Source organism: Nyctibius grandis, chromosome 2 (assembly GCF_013368605.1).
Source record: "Nyctibius grandis isolate bNycGra1 chromosome 2, bNycGra1.pri, whole genome shotgun sequence".
NCBI lineage: Eukaryota > Metazoa > Chordata > Aves > Nyctibiiformes > Nyctibiidae > Nyctibius > Nyctibius grandis.
Genome location: NC_090659.1, coordinates 57,411,196 through 57,438,156, shown reverse-complemented (window position 1 = coordinate 57,438,156; position 26,961 = coordinate 57,411,196). Strand labels below are relative to the sequence as shown.

The window sequence follows — 26,961 nt, the reverse complement described above, 5'->3', positions numbered from 1 at the left end:
AGCCTGGAGGAGGTGGTCCTTGAATATTAACCAGCCCCTCTTCCCTCCAGGGCTTTATCCCAAGAGACTCTACCAAGCAGGTCCCTGAAGAGGCCAAAGTCGGCTCTCCTGAAGTCCAGGGTGGTGAGCTGGCTGCGTGCTCTCCTTGCTGCCCTAAGGATCTTGAACTCCGCCATTTCATGGTCACTGCAGCCAAGGCTGCCCTTGAGCTTCACGACTCCCACCAGCCCTTCCTTGTTGGTGAGAACAAGGTCCAGCATGGCACCTCTTCTCATTGGCTCCTCTATATCACTTGGAGAAGGAAGTTATCATTCACACATTCCAGGAACCTCCTGGGTTGCTTATGCTTTGCTGTCTTATCCCTCCAACAGTTATCGGGGTGGCTGAAGTCCCTCACGAGGATCAGGGCTTGTGAATGTGAGGCTACACCTATCTATCTGTTGAGGGCCTCATCCGCTCGGTCTTCCTGGTCAGGTGGCTTGTAGCAGACACTACTATAATGTCTTCAGCCCTTGCCCTCCCTTTAATCCTTACCCATAAGCTCTACATCGGCTCCTCCTCCATCCCCAGGCAGAGCTCCAGGCACTCCAGTTGGTCATTGACATAGAGGGCGAGACACTCCCTCCTCATCTCTCCTGCCTGTGCTTCCTAAAGAGCCTGTATCCTTCCATTCCAACACTCCAGTCATAGGAGCTGTCCCACCACATCTCCGTGGTGCCAATAAGATCATAGCCCTGCAGGCATGCACATGTCTCTAACTCCTCTTGTTTATTCCTCGTGCTCTGTGCATTTGCATAGAGGCATCAGGAGTTGGGCCCCTGATGAAGCTGACTGGCTGGAATTCCTTTGTGCTGCTCTTCTGGTGCTCTCCTGATGACCTGTGATCCTTCTCCAGGCTCTGGTTCTCTATTGCTGGCCCTGGCATCAAACTGGTAGGAGTGGGATGGATTGAGGTTCCCTTCCCCTGGCAACTTTAGTTTAAAGTCTGCTTCACCAGCTTGGCAAACCTATGACCAAAGATGCCCTTCCCCTTCTCTCACAGATGGACCCCATCAGCCCCCAGTAGAACAGGTTTCTCAAAGCAAGTCCCATGATCTAAGTAGCCAAACCCCACGTTGCTGCTGTCCTAAGCAGGTCCCTCATCTGGTCTCCTGCCTGAGGTTCATCTGCTGCACCCAGCCTCACACTACACCTCCTCTCCCAGTGCCTGTGTCTCCTCTGCCCTCACTCTCCTTCAGTCCCTACTGCCCCTCCCCAGCCTCCCCTATACCAAGTCCCTTCCCTTCCACAGGCCTCCTCCTGGTGTCTCCTCTCACTAAAAGATGACTCTACTTGCCCAACATCTTTCGTCACCCAAGTCCAACCTCCCTTCCCCTCATGCTGCAGCCTCACTGACCGGCCTTCCCCAAGCTGGCAGGCTCCACCTTGCACCAGTAGCCACGTTCATTCTGCTGGGGATCCTTCTGCCTCCCGTGCCTAGTGGTCTTCTGCTGCTGAGAAGAGGCAGGGGCTTGCACCAGGGAAAGGAGCAAGCTCCCAGCCAGACTGGGTGTTTTTGAGGAGCCGTGGCAAGCCCCGAGGCTGGAGGTGCCTTTACCCTTTCCTCTTGCTGTCGTTACACCACAGGTTGTGAGCTTAACACGTTATGGATAGAAAACAACCTCCTGGGTATGATGGAGCTTGTATTAGGTGCTCAAACAGGTTCCTGCTGAACTTAAAATCAATGACAAGCCATAATGGTTTATCAAAGGCAGAGGGTAGAAGGATGCTACTACAGTGTGGATAGGAGACGTGACTCTTTGTCAGGACATAGAGGAAGTGGATCCTAAATGTTCACTGCTGTAAAAGATTGCATCACCCGGTGCCTAACAATAAAGACGACTTTCCAAGGTCCTTTGTTAGAGGGGCCCCTTCAGAAAAGAAAGGAGATCTTGTTCAGCCAATCCTTTAATGACTATGTCTGTCTGTGTGCATTTGGGGGAAAGCGGGGGTCAGAGAGCCAGATGAATTTTAACAGAAAGGCTTTGTGTAAAATATATGGACATTAAGAACAAAATATCTTTTAAATCGGTTTGCAAGAAAAATGTGAAGTTACAGGGAAAAAAAAGAGTATAGCAGTATTTTGTTCTGTATCGTGGTTACTTTTGTAGTAAATATTCAGAGGATGATGCTTCAAACCTATTTCCATTTTTCAAAGCTATTTCTGGTTAAATTTTATTTGAAAGAGGTTGTTCAGCTGCATGTGTAAGACAGTAAATACATTTAGAAAGGTTGAATTATGAGGAATTCTGCTGTTCTTCATCATGTGTAGAGGTTATTTGGAGTTGTAAGGTATAAAAATTCAGCAGTTTAATATTATTTCTCAGTTCTTTACTTCGTGAGCACCAAAATAAGAAGACATAATCCTTCTTTTAAGCAAACTGAATAGAGTTGGTAATTGGAGACTGAGGATTTAGGATCTGTTCGTTGTTTAATAGCACTGTCCACCCATTACAAATGAATGTATAATTTATTCTCCTAGTCTGTGATAACCTAATCAGCTGCCATCACTTGGAAGTTCTGCACACTTGTGATTTATTCAATTCCATCCTGCTAAAACATGGAGCAGGGCTTTAATTGCCTTCTGTGAAGAATTGTGCCAATAGGGAAATGGAGCCTCATTCCTTCATTTGCAGCCAGAAACTGCTTCCTCTGGTAGCTCTGAAGTTTGCACAGACTTTAGATTTACCTTAAATATATTTGCTTTAACTCATTTTAATGTCTAAAAAAATTAACACAGACTTGAAGACTACTTTTCTCTCCTTTGACAGAGGAGTTTGGCTATCATGCTTATAGTTTCTGTACTTTCTAACAACTGTTAAATATATAATGCTACACCATTTATCTGCCTGCATGTGTGCACAACTTATAAATAATTTAATGTTTTACTTTACCATTTGGCCTCTTCACATAACTCTAAAATGAGGAAGATAAAATTCTGCTAAATTATTAATTCACTGGGAAATTGAAACAACCGATATAAATTAAGCACTGAAAATGGTTCCCTTTTTCTCTCTAGGAATCAAAGCAGTGAACGCAGCTGGATAACAGCAAGGGAGATAAATGGGCAAGATGATGATAGAATAATTTAGATTGGAAAGGACTTCTTTGGGGTCATCTAGTCCAACCACCTGCTCAAAGCCAATCCTCTTATTATGGACGTGCTCAGTTGAGTCTTGAATGCCTCCAAGGGTGGAGATGTTCCAGGATGGAGATGTTCCAGGAGTCTCCTATGTCCTTGGGTACATGGGCATGGCATGTGAGACCTGTTGCCTGGCTGGCTGGTGGAATTTGGTGGCAGCCTGCAGTGTTAAAAATTTTCCCACTGCTTAAAACCTTTCTGCAAAGCATATAGGCACTCCAGTGCTGTTGTGGCAGAGCAAAAAATTTTGCTTCTCATTCTAAATGGATCTTTAATAGATCAAAACACAGTGACTTTATGAAGGCTTCTATCTTATATCCTTATATCAAGGATAAGAGGATCATTAGGGGCAGCCAACGTGGCTTCACACAAAGGGGAAGTCACGCTTCACCAACTTGATAGCCTTTTATGAGGACATAACCTGGTGGATAGATGATGGTAAAGCTGTGGATGTGGTATATCTCAATTTCAGTAAAGCGTTTGACACAGTCTCCCACAGCATCCTCGCAGCTAAACTGAGGAAGTGTGGTCTGGATGATCGGGTAGTGAGGTGGATTGTGAACTGGCCGAAGGAAAGAAGCCAGAGAGTGGTGGTCAATGGGACAGAGTCTAGTTGGAGGCCTGTATCTAGTGGAGTCCCTCAAGGGTCGGTACTGGGACCAGTACTATTCAATATATTCATTAATGACTTGGATGAGGGAATAGAGTGCACTGTCAGCAAGTTCGCTGATGACACCAAACTGGGAGGAGTGGCTGACACACCGGAAGGCTGCGCAGCCATTCAGAGAGACCTAGACAGGCTGGAGAGTTGGGCGGGGAGAAATTTAATGAAATATAACAAGGGCAAGTGTAGAGTCCTGCATCTGGGCAAGAACAACCCCATGTACCAGTACAAGTTGGGGGCAGAGCTGCTGGAGAGCAGCGTAGGGGAAAGGGACCTGGGGGTCCTAGTGGACAGCAGGAAGACCATGAGCCAGCAGTGTGCCCTTGTGGCCAAGAAGGCCAATGGCATCCTGGGGTGTATTAGAAGGGGTGTGGTTAGTAGGTCAAGAGAAGTTCTCCTCCCCCTCTACTCTGCCCTGGTGAGGCCACACCTGGAATATTGTGTCCAGTTCTGGGCCCCTCAGTTCAAGAAGGACAGGGAACTGCTAGAGAGAGTCCAGCGCAGAGCCACGAAGATGATTAAGGGAGTGGAACATCTCCCTTATGAGGAGAGGCTGAGGGAGCTGGGTCTCTTTAGCTTGGAGAAGAGGAGACTGAGGGGTGATCTCACTAATGTTTATAAATATGTAAAGGGCAAGTGTCAAGAGCATGGAGCCAGGCTCTTCTCAGTGACATCCCTTGACAGGACAAGGGGCAATGGGTGCAAGCTGGAACACAGGAGGTTCCACTTAAATTTGAGGAAAAACTTCTTTACAGTGAGGGTAGCTGAACACTGGAAGAGGCTGCCCAGAGAGGTTGTGGAGTCTCCTTCTCTGGAGACATTCAAAACCTGCCTGGACGCGTTCCTGTGTGATATGATCTAGGTAATCCTGCCCCGGCAGGGGGATTGGACTAGATGATCTTTCGAGGTCCCTTCCAATCCCTCACATTCTGTGATTATGTGATTCTAGGTCTTACTATTTAAAATAATCTGGTTTTGTTAATTTTCATAGTAGCCAGTTGTTTCTTTTAGTTATTTACTGGTTTTTACTTTGTTTTGCCATATTCATATACTGTACACAGTAATAGTTTTCACAGATTGGTTTTAAATGCTTGAAGAGAATTAAATGGTTGTACATAGAGAAACGTTACAAGATATTATAAGTATCCAGGATAGCAACAACGTCCAGGCATGTAGGTGCAAAGCAGAGGGCTCTGCCGGTGAAGTTTGACACAAGAAAGCTTGCATGGTATAATTCACAGTTTAATGAAGAGCTATATAAATGATAGTTAAGCCTGTATTCTGCAAAGTTTCTGCACTCAGTAACAGCATTTTTCCTGATATAACTTTGGTTTGATTTGGATTTATTTGGATTTGAGAGCAGCTGGGAAGTTCTAAAATATTTGATTATTGTATGTCTTTAACATGAACTGGAGCATCTGTGCCTTTTCTGTTTCATTTTCCTGCCTGCTTCTCACTCCTGGGGTATATCTAGGAATCCCATATGTTCTTCTGATGGGGAAGGTCAATATGCGTGATGCTTTCCAGATGCGCTGCCTGTATATAAGGATACAAGATAAAAAACATCCCGTGCAGACCCGTACTTTACTAATAGAGGTGCCTAGTGCTGGTGGCCTCTACACATCACAAATCTGAGCAAAGATTGCTCCTGTGACCAAGTCTCCAATTTATGTTTGATTGCACAGTGAAAGGCCTGGTTCCTGAGATGAGCCTGTCCTTGGGTTTGGAGTTCCACTGGTGATTGTTGAACAGCCTGCTTGTGTGAACTGTTGTCAGTGACCCAGGTGAAACACCAGAGGTTGTTTGGAGGGCAAAGCAGTTTTTCTGTGGGGAGGATGGGATGTGTGCAAGGACTAAAATACACATAGTTTAAATGCACAGGGACAGTATTTATGGCATGGTGGATGGAGTAGTGAGAGCAGGATCAAAATTGTCACCTGGAAGAGATGCCAGCTTTCTGCAGCAGATCACCCTCCTCAAAGATCCCAGCTGCTTCATCCCTGAGACCACGTCCCCAGTATCAGTCTTTTAGCGTGACCATCGTTGCTGCCTCTTTCTGAATAGTTGCACTTTCAGTGTCATCATCATCTTCCTCAGACAAACTGGCATTGATCAAGTCAGTTGAGGATGAAGAGTGAAGCAATCAGTTGAGGATGAAGAGTGAAGCAATGGGGGTAATGATTTTATGTGTTGCACTTTTCAGAAACACATCCTTGATGGACAGCAGAGCATGCCTGCATAACGTTTCTTCTGTATGGGGACAAATAAAAACTGCTGTCACAGTGCTATCTTTAACTGACAAGTGAGAAGCATCATTTATATTGTCTATTTAGGTAGAAAAAAATAATCTGTGAATCCAAATGTAACAAATGAGACCAAAATCTGAGAGGGAGGAAAGGGCTACTGACTGCAACTGACCTTTGGTTGTACAGCTTTACAGCTGTGGAAATCCACGTTTTGTACCCTCTCTAGGCTCTATTTACATGAGAGAATATACAGGAAAATATCTTTGCTCAGGTATAATTTTTTATGTAATTTTTTGACTTTTTCTTTCTCAGTAGTTCCCATACTAACAATGTTATTTACTTCAGTGTTTTCATGCAGTGAGACTATGGCAAGAGGAACCATGATTTCATCACTGCCTATTTCTACTTCATACATTTAATTCACAAAATCTTCAGTGTCTTTCAACATGTTTTGATGTAATAATTCATTTGGAGACTGTAACTCCAATAATGCATTTGCCCATTGTGCCTTTTTTGGGTCTCTAAGTGTACAGCCATAAATAGTAATCAGTAGTACTATTTTATTAAATTATGTGAAGATCTCTGATGAATAATCCGAAAGAGACAAGCACAGCTTGCAGTACTCATTTTAGGAAATAATCATTGAACAATATGCCCAACCTGAAAATCGATAGGTATTTATAATTTCAGCAGCTTTCCGCATGCAGCATTGCGTGCCAGGGTTATTGACTTCTTCAACCAGCCACATCATGTGTTCCTGTCCTGCTTGTCGTACCTGGAACATATCTGTGTACAATCCAACATGCGGCTGCACAAATGCAGATGCCCACCCCAGGGAAGCAAGAGGGAGAGGTTACTGGGGGCAGGAATCCTCCCCTTGGCAGTAGTACGGAGTCAGGTCAAACAAAGTGCCTGTGTGATTGTGGCTGTATTCAGTGTTGGTGCTTGCTGGTAAGATGCTATAGATGGAATGAGTTTCTCAGTCTTTCTAAGAATTACAGCCATAGTAACCGCGTATCATACAGCATTTGTTTTACGTTTTCAGAAGGAAATTGTCTGTTGATTCTTAGTTGTCAAAGAGCTTTTTCATTTTTAAACTTAAACGCAGACTTGTCCTAGTCCTTTGCAGTTCCAGATGGCATAAAGACCCTTGGTCTCTCTCTTACTCTATGTTTAGATCTATTTGCTTGAACGTCTTTAATTATGACTGTGTAATCAAAATATGTCTATTAGAACTGACTAGCTGATGAGCAGAATGAGGCAAACTAACTCTGAACAGACTAAAACCTTGACTATCTAGTAAGCTGGTGAATGTTCCATCAGTAACTCCCTTCATCCCAGTTCAATTAAATGTGCTTACCTGTACATGGGGAAAATCCCATTTTGCTGGAGGCCTACATGAGCAGTCATCGAAATCAGCAGTTCATGAATTCTTTGTATTCATTAATATTATGAAAATCTCATTCCTTCTCCAAACACTTAGGAGATTTATCACTCTTGCATCCCTATGGCCATTTCAGAAAGTTGCAGTAGAAAACCTACTGTGCTGCATCCTAACAGTAGCCTGAGAAAAATCATGTTAGGTTCTTACAGCTTACAGAATTTTACAGCATTTCCGACAGGTCCCTAAAAGGTATCACTTATAGCTGCATTTCAGCTTTGTGAAGTATTAATAGTACTGTTTCTTTTGCGCTGAGTGGATTACTGCCATATAAATTTGTAATCGGTGTAACAGTTCATGCAGAAGAATTTCAAAGCAGCTACTCAACTGGAAGCGATTTTGCTTTATTAATACCCCATTCATGGAGAGACTAAAGAGGGAGGATTGTGGAATGTGGAAAAGAATTAAAGTCTAACAGGGAAGAGGTGAGAGCTGAGCACAGCATCCCTTGGGTCCAAAGCACATGGCAACAGAGAACATTTTTCAGAGGAAGGAAATTGTGGTAGCAGAGAGCGAAGGCTCAAAGGGTGCTTCTGGTCTGTGGTAGCACAGGAAGATACTGTCATCTCTTTATGTAGGTGCATAGCACTCATTTCTCACTGTATACATTAAATTATTGAGAGCACCATAAGCTATATAGCCAGGACATGTCCCTGCTGGGAGCTGTTTAGATGCGTAGATCCACCAGACATCTATACCATATTCCACACTTTGTAATTGTCAAAGGTATTGTCTTCAGGAAAAGACCACCTGAAAATCACCCATCTAATCATAGATTCTGCAGTGTCCTGAACCTCAGCAAAATCAGCCTTTCTGAACAATTTCCTGAGTAGTGCAAGAGGTCACTCTGTCCTCCTCTCCAGAGGAATGAAAGAAGTGCAGGTTTCATTAGTGAGCTGGTCACTAATCTCAAATGTGGCAGACCCAGCTGGGGAGAGCAGCAGTATCTGGCCAGAGTGTAAATGCATACAGACCCCTCTTTCCTCTCTGGCTGCTTCTGCCAGAAATCAACTCGGTGGGGAAGTACTGTGTACCTGCTGTAGCTGTTAGGAGATATAACATTTGAACTAGAAGTCTCCTTTGAGCATAATTAAAGTATTCCTAAATTCCAGCAAAAGTTTTTTCAATATCAAATTTCATCTTTCTCTTGCCCAGCTCATTCTGCACAGAGCTGTTTGCTGGAAGGTCAGTCAATGTTGTTGACTGCGTGTATTATTCATTTTTATATGTTCATATGTGTTCACATAAATATGTATATACACATATATATACACACTTGTTAGATGCAGATGATTTTTGAACAGAGTTTCCACTAGCATAACTTCATGTATAAAGGCAACTACTTACCCTCAGCCCCTCAGTTTGATTATTATTTATATAGATGTAACTGGCACATGATGGGAACGACCACCATATCCCAGGCTGTACGTGCTGGGAATGGCCGATATGCCTGAAACTGTAGTATCTTTACAGGACATTGTCAATAAAGCTATATTTGATAAACCATTTAAAGCCACTTCTTTTTGCTGCTAATTGTTTTATCTGGTTTATGTCAGCAGCTTCCCCTTGCCTTGAGTCCGTGGTGTGCAGGCACAGCAGTGCAGTGACATCAAAGGTCTCCCATCACTTACTTTCTCCTTCTCGTGCTGCAAAAATCCCCTGTCTACAGGCCCACCACCTGCTGTGGTCGTCTCTCTCCTTTGCAGCAGTCGGGTACTGAACACAGAGCTGAGATGGTGTGGTTGGGTGAAAGCATGGGCCTGTATCAAGCATAGAACCGAAATAATTCCCAGGAGCTTCCTAATCTGAACAGATTTCTGTTCTTCACATGCATTCAATTCTGACCAAAAAAGGTGGGCCTCATATCTCTGACAAATCTGCTCAACCCCAACCTGTAATTGTCATTTGCCAGGTCACTTTTACCTAGTAGAATTTAAGTAAATGAGTGAGCTGCTGGTGGTGGTGGTGGTTGCTTAATTAGCTTCAGTATCTCAGTAGCCTTTACCTGCAGCTTTGGGTTGGCACAAGATGCTAATCAGGCTTTTCCCATGTTCTGCCCTCCTGGTCTTCATGACTGTAAGTGCAGTTTCCATGCTCCTTCCCAGAACATCTCTGAAGTTCTGAAATTGATGGCTAGTTGCCTTCAAAAGTTACAGGATTTATGTTGAAGGACAAACTAGAAGAGCTGTCTTGTTAGATGTTAAGCCTCACTTTGCTTGGCTGGTAATAAAGAGCTGTTCTCTTCTAGTTATTTGTTTGTTCCACCGTGATATTCTGAGTATTTTCTATCGCTAATGGTGGAGGAACTTGTTCTTTTGGACATGGGTCAAATTTATTGCTAACCCCCAATGCAATATAAGATTACTTAAATTAGAGGGACAGATGTTAGTCTTTAAAAGCTTTTTGTTATCTTGACAATTAAATATTAGCACTTCCAGAATATTGAAACCCTAATTTTAGATCTTGCAAAGTTTTTTGTTTCTTATTGTAAATTTAAATTATGAAATGCTCTATGTTTTAGGATTTATTTTATATGATAATAGTTTAATTTTTTTGAGAGAGATTGCTTTAAAGAAAGACTGGCAGCTGTGGTTAAGCAGCATAATGTGCAAGTATAAATAGAATGCAAGCTGTCCATTTATCTCAGTCCTGATCTACTTACATTCATCTGAGGCTTGTTACAATCATGGTTTGTCTCTGAGCAGATACATCCAGTTAGGATTAAGCTTGGACAACTAACCTAATGCACTCTTGTAGCTTAATTCAGGGTTTCTGTGTAGATTTCTCGTGAAACCAAGTAATTCTTTTAAATCGTAATCTTTAATAAATTAATATCAAAATATTGAGAAAGTTTATCACTGTCTATGTTTTGGGGAGATACTAAGTTTGTTTGTAATAGCTTTTAGGTTTGCCGGGATATATCTCCATCTCTGAGATTTCTCCCCACTCCAGCTTCTCCTTATATATCATGGTATTTTATTAAATGTAATTTCAGTTGACAGATTCTCTAGATTACACTATGGGAGCGCTTTCTAAACTTTTTGTTAGAGAGAATTTTCTGACAGAGTAGCCTAAAAGTGAAATATAAGCACACCTATCTAATTCTAACAAGTATAAAAATAATATAGGCAGCAGATATACCTAAACTTTATGTCCATCTCATCCACATTGAAAAAGGAAGATTCATTCTTTTCTTGTATTTCAATGTACTTGGCATCGTGGAATAATGATTTATTTCTCGGGTTTTCAGACAGGTTTTCTCTCAGCATTTTCCCTCTGCAAGAGCCCTGTGGAATTTGTGGATGTAAAAATATCAAGTTCTGTGTCTTTAACGTCTCAGCTACTCTTTCATTTAAAATCAGCCTCTAGCTGACTCTTTCCTGTTTTAGCCTAGTGACTAGCCTCTGGCATGGATTAATTTTTGTCAACTTGTTTTTAATTTAAAAAATCAACACAAGCAAAATACTTGCAATAATTCAACATTCATGTATGGTCATAAGAAAGCTCAGAACTAAGCATAACAGCAATCAGTGCTCCCTTGTTACGGTATATGGGTGTTCAACTCTATAAAACAGACTACATTTCAGATTAGATGTAGCTTGTATGTTGTATTTCTAATGAGTGCAAAATGATAATTTTTTTAAAAAACGTAGTATGAGACCAATTTGGCTTTCTGTTTGTACTACTGTTCTCAACAAAATAAATATATGGGCAGAGATAATTGATGAAGCATGGTTTAAACAGAAAAATCTGAACAACATTTCACTTTTCTTCCCCCTCATTTCATTTCCACTGTTATTGTGAATGTGCTGATGCTGAAAGATACATGTGGCACTTGCACCTTTTTGAAAAGACAATGAGATTTAGCTTGTATGTACTCAAGAAGCAATAATTTCTGAGCTCCGCATATGTGTGTGTTAGACGCAATTCCCCATATAGTTTTCATAGTCTTTTGTATTCTTCGTGTGAGATCTCTCTTGCAGTCAGTCCTCCGGGTTTCTGTCAGGGATGTGATGGCACTTCTGATATTGAAGTTTCTCTGCAGAAGCTCCTCCCTGCATGGACTCCAGGGGAAGAGGCAGGAGAAGAGGTAGATACAGATCTCACAGGCGGACTCCTGTGCAGTGTGTGCATGGTGGGATCTTGAAGTGCCAGGCATGAGAGGTGCCATGTTTTCTTGTCCATGAGATGCAGTCTTTTCCCTGAAAAATGAGATCTACAATTAAAGAGAAATGGTAACACCAGTGGCAGTGGCATATCAGCAGATATGAAGATAAACTTGTTTGGAGGAGTGGAAGAAACACAGGAGAAACGCGAGAGCAGTGTAGATTCTGCTACCAGAGCCTTCTGCACTGTACAGTTAAGAGGGATACATGGTCCTATAATGTGAGCATTTCAGCGCCACATTGAGTGTGAGGATGTAAGGAAGGGCCTGTAAATAATTGTTAGGGTTTAGAGGAAAAATCACAGTAGGGCATTTGAGATGTCCCATAAAGATAAGGCTCCTATACAAACAAAAAGATGAAAGGAAAGATGAGAACACCCAGTAGTGATGAAAGCGATGGCAGTTTAATTTAATGATTCCCAAGAAAACTTGATGTTATTGTACTAAAATATTGCGAGATACCCTGGAGTCAAAAAAAGAATCAGAGAGAGAATACAGACGTTAAGTCAGTGTGGCTGCTTCTGTTGTCAATGTGCAACAGTATGCCTGTGGTCAGAAACGGACCTGGAAATGAAGCATGAGAAAAAGAAGTCCTGTTTCATTGCCACGATTTTGCTGGTTCCATCAGGCGATTTGTAGTCATTTAAAGATAATCGTGGAGGTGTTACCCATTGAATGTTACTGTTTATGTGACGTGAAAGAAGAGATAGGTGCAGTCTAGTTGGTTTTGCTGAGTAACACTCAAAGAACATTACTCTCTTGAGACTGCTATGTAGTCTGCTGATGCCATACAGAGCAGAGGAGAAATCTTTCTAATAGGAGCTTTTGTTATAGTAATGCCAACGGCAAGGGAAAACATTCAGATTATTTTCCTGGAGATAGAGGCTGCTGCTGTTTGGAAAACACTGCATTACACCATCTGTTTCCTTCTGATTGCGCACCGCCATAGCCATTGTTGTGATTAATTTCTTTGCTTCTAGGCACAAATTTGAGTGCTCGAAAGAAGATTAAAAGCTTGTTTTGCAGACAGGGTTGTAGCTAATGGCTAGCTTTCAGTAGGATTGTGTGTATTTAACAACATTACAACTCAAGTAATCAATCTTCTGTGTGCATTTGATACATGAAGAAAGCAAGGAGAACGTCCTTTTGCTTCATTGTAATAATCCTCTGCACAAATTGGTGGTGAGATTTCCACTGTGTGTCACTAGTGAGGTGGCACACTCAAAACACCGCTGGGACAAAGAGTCACTTTTCTAGCTGCTGCAAGATGTGTAGTTTCATCAGCATCGCACTAAATTGTCAGACCAGGTCCTTTGGTCATGAGGCTGGTGTGCCCCAAAAGCCCCAAACAAGTAGCAGCCTGCCAGGCAGGAGGAGAGCCCTGATGGTTGGCAATCTGCTGCAGGCATCTCCTGGTCACATTTGGTGCCTCCACTCTCGAAACTCAGCAGCAAGGAGCAAGTTGCAGTCTTGTCTCTGGAGATGTTACTGTTCCACTGTATCTGACCAGAACCACTGCTTTGTGCCCCCCAGTTATGAGCAGCACAAGAAAACGTGGAATTTTGTCTAATACGGATGCTGTGCCTTACTTCAGTTCCTCTTTTGCTTGAACCCTGAGTATATAGTACAGTGGCAGTGTGTAGCATGGTGGTTCTCCACCACTAAGCTGTTCCCTTCCTTCCTTCCTTCCTTCCTTCCTTCCTTCCTTCCTTCCTTCCTTTTAATTCCTCTATTACTTAAATAAGCTTGGTAGGCCTTTGATCCAGGATGAGTAGCATTGCTGCATTATGCAGTGGTCCATCTGCTTAGTATAGTGAATTTGGAAAACAAGTGATATTTGCATGAAATGCATCAGTTCTTATTTATTTTTATACCTTTCTTGATCATCACATTTCAAGATGATTGTCACATTTGCCTGTGATTTCATGTTGGAAGTCAAATGTTTTCCAGCTAAAACTGTAATGATTCTCCTTTGTTAGCAAGGTATAGTCATGCTAGTATTTTGTAATAAGTTACTTAATGTTTACTTCAGTGTGACTTAACTAAAGGTTAACTGTTTTGTTTTGCTTTCACAGTAACGATAGTTGGTACACCATATTTCAAAACACTTCTTCAGTTTGATGTGCATAATGGTATATATTGGGGTTGTGGTAGATCTGCAGCCATACAGGACATAGTTAAACAGAATTAAGAGGGAAATGTTGACTGCCAAGTAAAGCAGCATTATCAATTTCCTCTCTCCTGCACTGAAAGAGACAGGGGGAACAGACAGTGTAGGGTTTCCTGATATGTTTTAAGAAAGCCTGGGATTCATTTCCCCTCCCTTCCTTCCTATTAGTTGTTTGTTAACTCCCAGGAAGATTCAGGTTTTTCTTGTAAGACCTTTCTGCTCACATATTCTGGAAACGGGCTTTGCCTTTGAGGGGCTCGGTCCTCAATTCTGTGCTAATTCAGGGGGAGGAAGAGGAGATGGGTTGGGTGAGAGTCTGACTTAGGGCAAGCAAACTGAAGAGGAGTTTCTGATTGACAACATTATATTGACAACGATATTTTCTTTTCATTTGCTGGCATGAGCATAGTGCTGGCCCCAGAGGAATACATAGTGCTTCAGACACAGAGGTAGCAAATGCAGCAAGTGTCCGCGTGAGATTTCTGCCCTCGGAGTGCTGAGTTGTGAACTTACTGGCAAGACTGTGAAGTTACAAGAAAGACCTTCAACTTGCCCTTCTTCAGGAGAAACCTCGGATGTCTCTTTCAACAACTGAACATCTATCACGTTAAGGAGAAGGATGTGAAGACAGAGACGATACTACCAGCTACTTGGGTTGAGCAGCAGCTTTGGATCACCCGTGTGCGGCTGGAGTGCACTAACAAACTGCATGTTTTGTGAGGGCTTTTCTTCAGCGGAAACGGCACAGGGCTGTTAGTTTGGATGAAACACTGAAAACCAGACAGTTTCACACTTTTTTTTTTGAAACTTTGATCTGCTAGTCTGACCTGCTTATGTGAGAAGCTCTGCCTCCTTTATTCATACTAGTCACACTGAAAGCGGATCGAAAGCTGTGGCAAGATGTCCTGTCTGCTTGGTGCAGCATGCTAGGAAATGAGAGGGTCTTGCAGCTTGATGCAGAAACTATCTTGGCATTTTTGGTCCATTAAGTACCACTGATTTTTCTTTTTTCTTTGTAGTAAAACCAGGCATTGGTTTCGGAGAAAAACCACATACAATACAAATAACCGAACTGTGCCCATTTCCAGCTCTTTAAATCTGTGTCCCTTTTTTTATCTTTTTGATAGCATTTGAGTTTGACAAAGAAATTTTATATTCCATTGACATTTAAAACCAGAATATCTTTCAGTCTGTTAGAAGAGTGTAATTCTGAAGAGCTGATTTTTTATTTCCTTTGGTGAATAACTTGGTGAAGATACAGAGATACACATCCATGTCTCACCGCCGCCTTTTAAGGGAAGGTCGTGAAAGTCATTTTAGGATCCTACCAAGATTCATGCAAATCCTGCATGGCAGACGGCACTCACGGAATAACCCACGCCAAATATGCTCTGGTGAGGTGAATGTATAGGGGATCCTGTAGTGTGATTTTTATCTACATAGAATGCTTGCACTTAAATGGGAGCAGTGTGTGAGGTGAATATGAGCAGTAAGTAGCCTAGTATTGGCCTTACTGATTTTCTCAACTCTGAAGATTCTTGCAGGAACTAGTATTTTTTCTCAAAGCATACTCATGTAGGGATCCAGCAACTGTTATAGTTAAAAATATATATATCTTTATCTGTATTAGATATTACTCATGGATCGTGATTGCTCTCTGTCACCAGTACTTACTGGGGAAAAACATTGTATCTTGGTTTTCCTTGCAGTTCCAGGTGTATGATAGTATCTAACAGACACAGATTTGAGTGCTTTACACCAGCCCTCCTTCGATACTCTAGAAGAACTTCACTGAGTGCTCCGCTCTTAAAAAATATAACTAATTGCACCAAAAAAAATACTTTTAACTGTACTCAAAAAAGTCAGGATGCTTCTGATCTTTGAGTATAGTGTACTAAATTTGGGACTTGCCACCATTTACTCAAAGTCTGTTTCATACAGTATGTAGTGTAATAATATGTTACTGTGACTGATAATTACATAATCTTTTTATATAGTAAAGCTATGTTTTGTTGGGGTTTTTCCTGAAAGAAGTTAACCCTGACTGGCTGAGATAAGCTGAAGCAGATTTTTCCAATAGTTCATTAACCCTTTCTTGGTTTTATATGCACAGTGACCTATTATGGTTTAAAAGAGGACTTTTTTTTTCTTTTTAAATTAATTTGAAGCATATGAAACTGAAATCAACAGAAGCTAAGCTACCTTTATAGGAAAATACACAATTTTCAAGGCCTTTCAATATTCCTTTCTTTAATGTTGACACTCTTAGAAAAAAAATAGCAAGAAAAAAACGCCTCTCTGGTGGTTCCTTTCGCTCATGTCTTTTGTACTGTGCTCACTGAGTCTTTTGTCATCTGTTTTGTTTGGAATGAAAATTGTAAGATTTTTTGTTAACCTTTCTTTCATAACTTCTGAAATGTAAAGATTTTACCTTTCCTGACTTGTCAGTTCTGGGCATTCATGAGACCAAGGTTTGGTACCTTTAGGAGTGCTAACTAATGAATTATCAAGATTTAACAATTAATTCCATTCAGCTCAGACTAGAAAAAGGTTTAATGTTAATTGCTGGTAGTCACAGTAAAGTCAGGAAAAATTTACTTGTATTTTAAACACATGGGGATGCAGTCTTACAAAGCGAAGCAAAACAAGGCCACCTCCAGTTTCAGTCTTACCTTCCTTTAGGATTCAACCATCACTTGGTAGTAATCACACTGCAGTCAAGTTCAAAGTATAGCCAGAAAAGTTACCACTTGCACCAACTATTTTATAACATTTATGTCCTTCTGAGTTGTGGGCGCCTGCTGGCCAGTCATGAATGGATTTGAGCTAATTCCAAGTATAGGCAAAGCCTTGACAAATTTAATATATTGAACACATTCTAACATAGTTTTCCTCATTAACGTAATTTCCTTCAGACTCAGATCCTTAATATAAAACTTGTAATGCTATACAATCATCTCTTACTTACAGATTCCTTTCAATATATATAGGTGTGTACAGTCAGAAAACAGTATGTTTCTGTAAGAAGCTGTCTGTCTTCTCTCCCACCTATCTTTATTATTATTCCAAAGCTCCTTTTGATTGTGTTGCAGCCTTTTCTGTTTGAAGTCTTCAAGTATACAAAAATTCTGTTTCCTTTCCTTCCTGTTACCCATTTTATGTTGACAGTAGGAAAGCAATTACATGCTTTTAATGTTAACCTTATATATCCAGTTAAGAATCATTCGATTGTTTTGGTCAAAGCCGTTTTATGGCCTTTTGGACTGATAAGAGTTTTCCTGCCTTCCTGGTGGCTGATCTCAGTTAGCATTCAGTGTCACTTCCAAACCAAATGTTACACAGAAGGTGGATCAAGGGTTTAGAATGTGGAAGGGGAGAGGTACTGCAGCCTGGGAACATTTCTGTCCTGTAGCTATGCTGGGTAAAATTACAGTTTTGGCAAGCATGTATTTCCAAAGTAAATGTGCTTGTGATTCTGTGAATCCCGTGATGTATGCATCTCTTTTCTCCTTGTGACAAAATTAAGCCACTCTGTCCTGTTGTCCCAGGTCTCACAGAGCTTTGTTCTCTCTTCATTCGCATCTCTGGAAATTGCCAAGAGCAGGTTTGCTCGCTGTCACTTCACCCTTTCCCCGCACGTTAAAATCTTTAACATAGGCTATAGAAATCTTTATATGAACAATAAATGTCCTAGTTCGTATATTGATTTTGCATTACCTTATTTACCTTAATAAGGGAAGCTGGGCTGGCTTCCAGAGTCTTTGTGCTTCATCAAATCCATCTCTGTTTTATTTTCATTTTAACAAAGCAGACTTTATTTACTTACAGCCTGTGGACAGTTGGATCTGTCCTCCTTGGCCTGATCCTCATTGCGCTGCTCTCTGCGGGTATCTTTTACCCAGGGTAGGGTGTGTTGCCTTTATCCCCTCGCTGAGGTTGAGCCCTGGCTCTGGTGACGCTTGCTCTTTGGAATGCAGAGGTTTGACACCAGGTGCCATGTGACCCCTCCTGCCTGGACAGGCAGGGTGCAGGCTGATACAGCCAGGCTCGTGTGAGACAGCATCGTGGTTTCTGCATCCGTCCCTGACCGTACATCTTCTGTGTGCTTCTGCATCTCTGACTGCAGGCAGGTGGGACGGGAGTTGTAGAGGTTGTGGAGGATTTCAGCCCCGGAAAGCTGTAGCTTCAAGCAGTCTTCTGTGGGGACACCTGTCTCACATGAGCAGGGAAGATTTTCCAGTGTGCTGACCTGCTGTGGCCCTTTATGATGGGCTTGCTGGTGTGGTGCTCACAGACCATCCTTTGCAAGTCTCCTTCTTCTTACTTTCTCTGAGCAAATGGGAACAGTAGGTCAGCTTGAACTGAGAGCTGTAAAACAAGTCTGGCAAGTGGAGACTCCAGAGACATCCGTCTTCAGTCTGTGCTGCGCTTAGTATGGACGAGGAGTATCTTTGGAGGCATCCTGCAGTCTGCGTCTTTTCACACTGGATTCAGGTTGGTTTTCTGATTAGTATGACTGAAGCTCTGAGGTGGTTTGCTTTCGTGTGTATGCTCTAGGCATGTAATGAATGAATGGATGAGGAGACTGTCCATGTCCCGAGCTACTTCCAATCCAATCTAAAGAAGTTCTGCGATGAGATGCAGTGAGGCAGCCCTGTAACATGGATGTATAATACTAATAGACTTCAGCAGTGAAAGAGTCAGGTGAAGCTTGGTTAATCCACAACCTGGGTAATACACCACAAATAGCGATGAGGAGTCTAGAGGAAGAGCACTCTTGCATCTTCTGTGTCAGCTGAGGGGATGGAGATGTGGTGCATCTTATCCTGGAGTTGTATGAGTATTTCTGTTGGATAATGGGCGTTCTTGTATGGGGAGAGGGTGTTAGCTTACAGGCAGGACAGCATAATGCATGGATTCAGGAAATGTCAGACTGAACATACGTCGAACTGAGTACATGAATATAGCAGACAAGTACCTCAATATAGCCAAAGCCTGCCTGGAGCCTGTGTAAACACTGAGATTTCTGATCAGTGTTAAAGTCTGCCACTACAACTTTATTACTGTTAGTCCCCACGCTAGGTAGGTCCAGATGTGTAAGGCAGTGTTTACTGTTTGCTGTATTCACACCTTCGTTCTCTGGCTGGATAAACGAGTTGAAAAGGGATTTATTTGAGATTTGGAGTTTCCGCTCTTGAGATGTCCATTACCTGCCCTGCTGGCAATGCCCTGGTACTTTTTCCAGCAGAAAGTTGGAGAAGAGAGTTGGGTGTGAATCCGTAGCAGAGGTGATAAACTGCACCAAAACATTAAAACTATGAGTGAACAATTCAATAGAACTAGTTCAAGATAGTGTTATGAATATCTGAGTGAAAAACAGTTTTGCATTGCATTGTTAAAGCCTAACGTGAGTGAAAATATGCTTAGGGCTTGAGCCTATAGCTTAGATATACTATATCAGACACTGGGTATATCGGCAGTCTGTAAATATTCAGGGTGGAGACATGAGGGGAGAACACTGTAATTAAAGAGATAATTACAAGAATGTTGGCATTACTGGAGGAAAATATATTTGTAAAGTCATCTTATGCCACCTGTTGCATTTATGGAACAAAGTTCAATTAATATGAAAGCTCTTGCCTTCTCGGGGTAGTTTGTTCTGAGCAGAGGAAGGGAAAAGTGAACGTTTTTCTTCTCTGATGATGAATCAGAGAGGAATTTCTGTATCAGAAATGAAGAGCTATTATTTTTTCTCAGAATGGTGTTCGTGGCTGGATTTTGTGGCGCAGGGTAAGTTGGCTTACATTTGTAATAACTCCTAGATCTTGTAAATGTAAACAGACTCTGAAGTCTAATTCAGGGGTGGGTTAGGTGTGTGGCTTGGGTCTGTGTTCTTGGAAGAATTTAGATATTTCAGGATCTAAATTTTCATACAAGGTTTTTATAGAACTTCCTTTCCTCTCAAATAGCATCCCCACTTCCAACTTGTTACCATTTAATATCTGTGATATGCTTAAATGAAATGATTTATTGGGCTCAGCTAAGTTACTCAGTGAAAAGTGAGCACATTAGGAAAAACAGTCACAGCTGTCAGAAAAGTTCCCAAGCAGTAAGTCCCTCAAGAATGAGCTGCTGCTTCCCTCAGAAATCGGTTTCAGAGCATCGTCACACAATTTTATAGGGCAGTTTCTGCTGCTGCAGTGTGTTCAGTATATGGTTTCTGATAAAGAGGTTGTTACTGTTCAGAGGTACCAATTCAGCAACACTGGCAAATGTTTTTCTCCCTTCACTTAGGTGTCTGTATTGATTTGTCCTATAAAACTGAGGGATCCCAGCCTCCTTTTTTAACTGCTTTTTTCTGCAGTTTTTTATTTTGTTTTTTTTTTTTTTAATTTTATTTTAAAATCTTGATTGTTATACTTAAGTAAAAGTGAAGGAAATGCATGATTTGAGGGGTGTATTTTACAATCACTGTAAGATGCATGCTGTGATAGAAGGTAGAAATATCTAAAGTGGGTTACATTATCAGCAGATTTTGGAGAGTAGTCCCACTCAAGATCCCCGAAATTGACTATTATTTCCCATTTCTTGTGTTAAACAGTGATTTGAATTCATTTTTAAACAACATAAAATTATAATATTCTAAATTACAATGTTATAAAAGTTAATATTTTAAAACTTTTGGTGCCTTAATCAATTTGGGGAAAAAAATGTTATTTCTCCAGCTGTGTGCATAATAACGACTATGTAAGTTCTGGGATACTGATGTACAGGCCACCACTTTTATTCTCCTGGATGATGATTCCTCCAAGAAAACATGGGCTTTTAAGAATCTTTCCAATTAGAGAGACACACACACACAAACAGAATTAAGGGCAATACAAGACCTTGCCTCTAGGCTCCTGTTCCAAGAGATACGCTGACTCTGAACTCCTTGAACCTGCTCCCTTGCCCCTCAGACCTCCCCAACCTCTGCCTATGACTTTCTTTTTGTCCCTGTTGGCTAAGATTTAAGCTGTCTGTGAGTCGCCTTAGAAGGAACAGACCTTTTCTAAGTGTTCTGGTTGTGTGATGTCAAGGATTACCCATGTGATGAAGAAAAAAATGTCAAAAATAGTTGTGTTACTTCAATACCTGTAAAATGAATCATCAGAACACAAAATCTGACTATGCCTGCGACTTTTAAAATGGGGAAGAAATGTCTTCCTGACCATTAGTACTATTTTAGAAGCCCATTTAATTAGAGGCACTAACATATATGGCATTAATGCCATAGTATGCAGTGAGTTAGTAGGAAGTTATATTTTTCCTGCTTTCATGGCTGCTTAAGAATATATGCCTTTATGAGGAAAGGACATTGGGAAAAATAATGCAATAGTGGAAAAAATAAGTTACGGTTTCCCTGATGAATAAGCAGAGACACTTTGCTTAAATAATTTAGAGTAAAAATGACTTGCTGTTCTTACAGCATGCTTTTGCTTTTCCATGTGGAGAACTGTCAACAAGAAGGTATTTACTCTCTGGGCAGAACCAGTCCTGGAGCCAGGATGTAACTTTATTTACTCCCTTTATCTTCTTCATTGTTATTTCAAGACGTTTCCAATTTCATGTGCTGTTGCAATCTGTTTAGCTGTACTGAAGTCATGCTTAATAAGATGGCCTGCACTACTTCCTTTTACTGTGTATGCTTGTAGCGTTTAACAAAATCCCACATGATCTTCAGATTAACCTCAAAGGTTAAGCTAACCTGAAAAGGTTGAACATACATGGCCTCATGTTAAAGCACGCTAAGTTAAAAGGATCAAAGTTTATTGTAAGATTTCCAGCACTTCCTGACTGAAGCTAGCTCTTGTATTTATTTATTTATTTTGTCTTATTTCAGAGCCACTACGTCTTCTTCCAAAGCAGGAAGTGAAGAGCAACGCAACTTTTATGTGTTTCATTTCTTGCTCAGTGACTTAAAAAAAAAACACAAAAGAGATTCTATTTTATTCAGTAGTTAATTCACACACGACTTCTGTTTCTCGCACTTTGACTCCGAGTACAGCATGAAACCTTCCTCAATCTTGTTGGTCAGTGTTTTTTCTGAAAATAATGGACAAGGGCTGTTGACAGTCTTAGTTTTCACATTTACTTACTCTTCTTTAGTATGTGTCAGCAATCTTTGGTGTCATTGACGGTGAGTTTGTCAACTTGCACACAATTCAGGGCGAGGGACCAGGCTGTTGAATAGGTTCATTCTTTCCTTTTGGAGTGAGGCCAAAGAACTAACTGGAGGACCCTACAGGAGTCTTCTATAGGGACTTCTTCTTCTTATCCCTTCTTATCCCCAGGTGGAAAAAATGTGAGATTTTTCCACCTGCACTGCTGTCAGCATGCAGTGAGTCTCAGCCTCATCTAATTATTTTAATCAGGCTTACATTTCTTTCTATTTCAAGGTTTCTAGTCAGTTTTGGAACTTTTGTAAATAGAGGCCACAAAAAAGTGAGTCCAGGGACGAAGTTAGAAGAGGACCTTGAAGGGCTCAGTGAGAGTAGCTTGCGGTTGTCTTTTAATAAGGAGTCTTGTCCACTTAACAAACATGTAGCAGTTGGTGGGGCAGTTGGGAGAGAATGATCCTGTAATTTCAGGTGTGAGTGGTTAGTCAAGAGTATATTTTTTAAAATTCTGACTAGTACAATTTTGGTGACAATTTATCGTAGAGTTGTCCTGGATTACAATACAGGAATTGTGAATTACCTACAGTAATCTTAATCCGGATGCAGCTGTATTCTGAAAATCATTAGGAGTTTCAGATGGACAGTCTTAACATAGTTTCTTAGTTGCATTAGTCATGGGTAATTCTCTAAATAATTCCATCTTTTGATTTACTTTGCTGAGAAATCACTTTAGAAGTCTCCACAGTATGTGACATGTAGTTTGTATTAATATATGTCAGAGGGCTAGTTGAAGAACTTGTTTATATGTGTCCTTTGGCGTCTGGAGAAGGAGCTACTTGCTTTTCAGGCTTTCATTTGAAGGAAAGGTGCCATCTGTAATTCCTTCCTTTTCTTCTTCTAGGTGAAAGTGATAAACTTTCACGAAACACAAGCAACTTGTTTCACGCAGTCAGTCTGCAGAGCAGAATTACTCTTTAATTCCTAAGCCTTCATGGTTGAAAAACAAGCATTTTCTGTGTTTTAGCTAAACACCTAATTCTTACCATCTTTAGTGGATTCAAAAGGTGTCTATGAGAAAATGGATACAGATCAGTAGGTCAGTTGTTTTTAGAGAGAGCTAGCATGTGAAACAAAGAATTCAAGATACTGCCACTATCCTTTTACATTAGAGAAGCTTTACCTTTCCAGTACTGCATGCCATAGCTGGGTTTTTGAAACAGAAACTCAAAACATGTCCTTCTTGGGAGCCCAAAATCACACAGCTCTCCTCAACTCACTTCAAACTCTCCAGCTTCTACCATGTAAAAATCTAGGACTCCAGTAGTGTGTTCAGACATCTTAACTGGACTGTACACGTGAGGCACAGATAACGTTTTGCTGTCTGTTTCTGTATCATCTACCACGATGGCTATCAAAGATTGTTTAAGGACTTCAGGTGCAAGTACAAGTGGTGTCTACTACCTTCAGTGTCAGCTTTTCCCCTTTTCATTGGTAACGTTTGACCTTGGTTCCGCCTCTGATTTTTTCTGACTTCCAGCTATTGAAAATTATGTTCTTTGTCTGCAAGGTAAGTTGTAATAATAATTTTTGCAGATGTTGTGATGTGACTTTATAGAGTTATTTTTGGGATAGATTCCTTGAAGAAAAAAAACAAACTACTGAGTATTTTGAGCGTTTCCCTGTGTAATTAGAAGTTATTTCAAAGTTAAGAAGCAAAATTCTCTGATGTCAGTAAAATGAAAACACTTTATGCTATGGTTTGCTTACAGAAATGTGTAATTTTTTTACTTCAGTCAGGTAAGACGTGATAGTCTCCAGCTGCACGTGCTGCATAATGATAGAGTGCTAACTTAATATTTCATAAAAAGATACCTCCTTTGACTGAATAAAGTATATACATTGCTTGTGATGAAATCTTGTAATGCTGCGAAGATGAAACAGTTTGTATACACAGCAGAATGCCCTATGGCAGAAAAGGCATCAGAGAAATAAAATACTGATTTAATCATCTTTTAACTTAAGCAGCAAGACAAAATGTGTGTTTAAGATAGCCTGAGGGGAGATTGCTGTTTTTTTTCTGAATGTGACTGGAACTTCTAAGATTTATGTTGTCAAACAAAGGGACTAATATTTTTTTATGGTTTGAGAGAGGAGCTGCTTTGGCTCAGGTGATGGGCTGTACAGTGCTACTTAAGCGTCATATGAGCCACCAAGGCTCAAAGACACAGAATGATGTAAATGCAAGTTGGGTACATCAGCTAAAAAGTGGGACCCTCAGAGTCCTTGCTTGGTCCCTAAGTGTCACCGCTTTGTGAGTACAATTTTCGCAGTGCCCAAAAATATCCCTCTGGGGATGCCAGATTTGCCACCCTAAAGTGCAGTGGCGTCCTTAAGTGAGGAGGTCCTCTGCTTATGTCCCGTGAGGTGTCCTGGTCTGGTTAACATGCTCCAAGTACAAGTGATGTGCACCTGCAGTTCAGCACGAAACCAACCTCTGCTGCCATTTTCACTGAAAGTGGTAGAGGAGGTTTGATGGTACTGACCTTTAATACTAGAGCTTAAGAACTCTGTCTCTGTGGCCCTAAACAATGCCTATTTCCTTGCTAAAGGAGGGACTCGGGGTTTTGGCCCTGCTCTTGGAATTTCTTCCTATATTAAATTGTCTCTTAAATACAGATCAGACTGTATGCAGAGAACTTCAGCTGTGTTGGAAAAATTTCTAATGAACCTTGCGGTTTTGAGGTGTTAGGAGATTGTTTTGAGGATCGTGCCCTTGGACTCAGGTATCAGCTTTCTCTGCCTAAGCCACCGTTTGGCAGTGAACCCAGTTTGCTGCCTAAACAACTGGAATTTGTCTGGGGGTTTGAGGATGAAGCTCTTATAGTTGCAAGAGTTGTGGATCCTCCACCCAGTATTTTCCACTCTGGCATGCTTCCAGTGTAAAAAAGAGAACAGGTATTCCCAAGCCCATCTTATCAGATGGGTTTTCAGCCATTTCACGTCACCTCAGTTTAGCCGCCTTCAGTGTTACAAAGTAACCCAGCATATTTTTCAGGAACAAGGAGTCATAAACAGAGTAATAACAACTGGTTTCCACATTAGATTGCTTCCTTCTTTCAGTTACGAAAGCCTATCATTATTATTGTTTGCATTTAAACAATGAGAATGCTCTGTCCCTTCTCTCCCTGTCCCAGCACACACCAACCTCGAACCCTCATGCTCTACAGGATTTCTACGGATGCTCTGCAACACAGTCGTGGTAGTGCACTGCTGCCCTGAAGTCTCCTCTCCAAACAATGGGCTTGTTCACTCTTGGATAGAGGAAATTGTTTTAAAAAATTTAAACTACGTGACTATGTTTATTTCAGAAAGGAAAAAACAGAGGTTGCTGTTGGTACCTGCAAACAGCATTAGTGGCTCAGAAGCAGAAGGCACATTTTAGAGCACAATATCAACAGTTAAAGCACGTGAGGAGTGGCAATATGGTGTAAACCAGTAATGTAAGAACAGCGAAAATGTGATAAAATAGGCTTTGGGTTACAGTTTGCCAAATTGTGAAGCACACCAGAAATACCCTGATTAGCTCCTAATCTCTGGTGTTGCATGGGAGGCAGTGATTTCAGTGGGACTGCTGCTGCAGGTGGGAGCGGGCTCACATTAGGCCTGAGTGCATTTCTCAGTGTTCAGGCTTCAGGAGAAACCTCAGTTGCTGGTTTTATAGCACCACACTTGATTTGAAGACCTGCTTGCAAAAGGAGTATTCACACAAGCTCTTTGTCAGCTGACTGCTGGTGGCTGCACCTGTGAATCTTTAAATGCCTGCGAATCTACCCCAGCTGATCTGGCTGAAGCTGAAGCTGAATACCCGTCAGCTGCTAGGAGGTGCTAGACAGATGCATGCTGCTTTTTTGGGCAAGCTGGTGATAGAGCTGTGAGTCTTTTCCTTCCATTCAGGTACAGTAAGAGGTTCTTCCTTCTTGCCTGAAGAAGAAAACATGAAATAAGCTTGATGAAGTCATGGGGTTTTGTTGTTGGTTTGTAGAGACTAATATACTTATAAGCTCTTACTTATTTGTAGCTGAGCTGCTGTTTCCTTCACTAGCTAATAAACTAGGGAGATTAAAAAGATGTGGATTGTTTTTTCTATTCTAAGGAATTATATGCAACTAACAGGAGGGACTTGAATATGTATTATGTATAAGCTGCTTCAAATTTGTTTGTAGTGTGAGAAAAGAAATTCCAATGAAGAAGAAACCCTGAAAGCTTCTGGAAAACATTTCCAGAATCTCAGGGTAGAAAAAAAAATGAAATATTTGAGGGCCCCTTATACCTCATTTCCCCAAGTGCTCTGAATAAGACTGTATAAGTTATTTCTTAAACAGAAATCTCACTTCTTGTCCTGAAGTTTCCCTCCAAAATGTTGTGCAGCAAATAAATCCTCGTTGGGGAGTGGGGATACTTTGCTGTTGTTCTCTTTGTCTAAGCAGTATCTTTGGTTCTTTGCTGATCCTTAGAATTGACTGGGTATCTGTATTTATTGTCCTTGGTATCATGCATTTAGTGTCCTGAAAAGGTGTGTATCTGTTCAGCATTGGCTAAACTGCTGTAGTGTGGGGATCAAAAGAGCAGCAGTCACAGGGTGTTCTGTGTTTGAGGAGGGGGAGAGGGAGGATTTTGACCAAGGGCATAAAATCTGTCCTGTTAAAAAGAAGCTGTTAAATACTTCAAAGATTGGCTGAAGGATGAGACTTTAATTGAAGAAGTCATATTTGCTGCCACCATAGTGCAGGGAACTACAAAGAGTGCCCTCACCTTTGATCCGCTTGCCCCATGCTTTTCTCTTAATGAAACTACAAGGGTAAAGGCTAAGTTAAAATTATGTTCAACTAATCAGGTGCCCACTTGGTAAGACAGGAGCTGGTGGAAACTACATGC

General features: G+C 41.2%; 1 protein-coding gene across 4 annotated transcripts in view; it reads left to right on the top strand.

Moving 5' to 3' along the window:
• The first annotated feature begins 14,083 nt into the window (after positions 1-14,083).
• MCF2L (MCF.2 cell line derived transforming sequence like) overlaps positions 14,084-26,961 on the top strand; it is a 110,434-nt gene continuing 97,556 nt past the window's right edge. For 3 of the 4 annotated variants that reach the window (XM_068425168.1, XM_068425173.1, XM_068425169.1), the window contains exon 1: positions 14,084-15,261. In XM_068425168.1, coding sequence (XP_068281269.1) covers positions 15,141-15,261 — 121 coding nt within the window. In that variant the 5' untranslated portion in view covers positions 14,084-15,140. Of the gene's footprint in view, positions 15,262-17,891; positions 18,362-26,961 lie in introns of those variants that run through there. The other variant, XM_068425171.1, reaches the window with a different exon arrangement.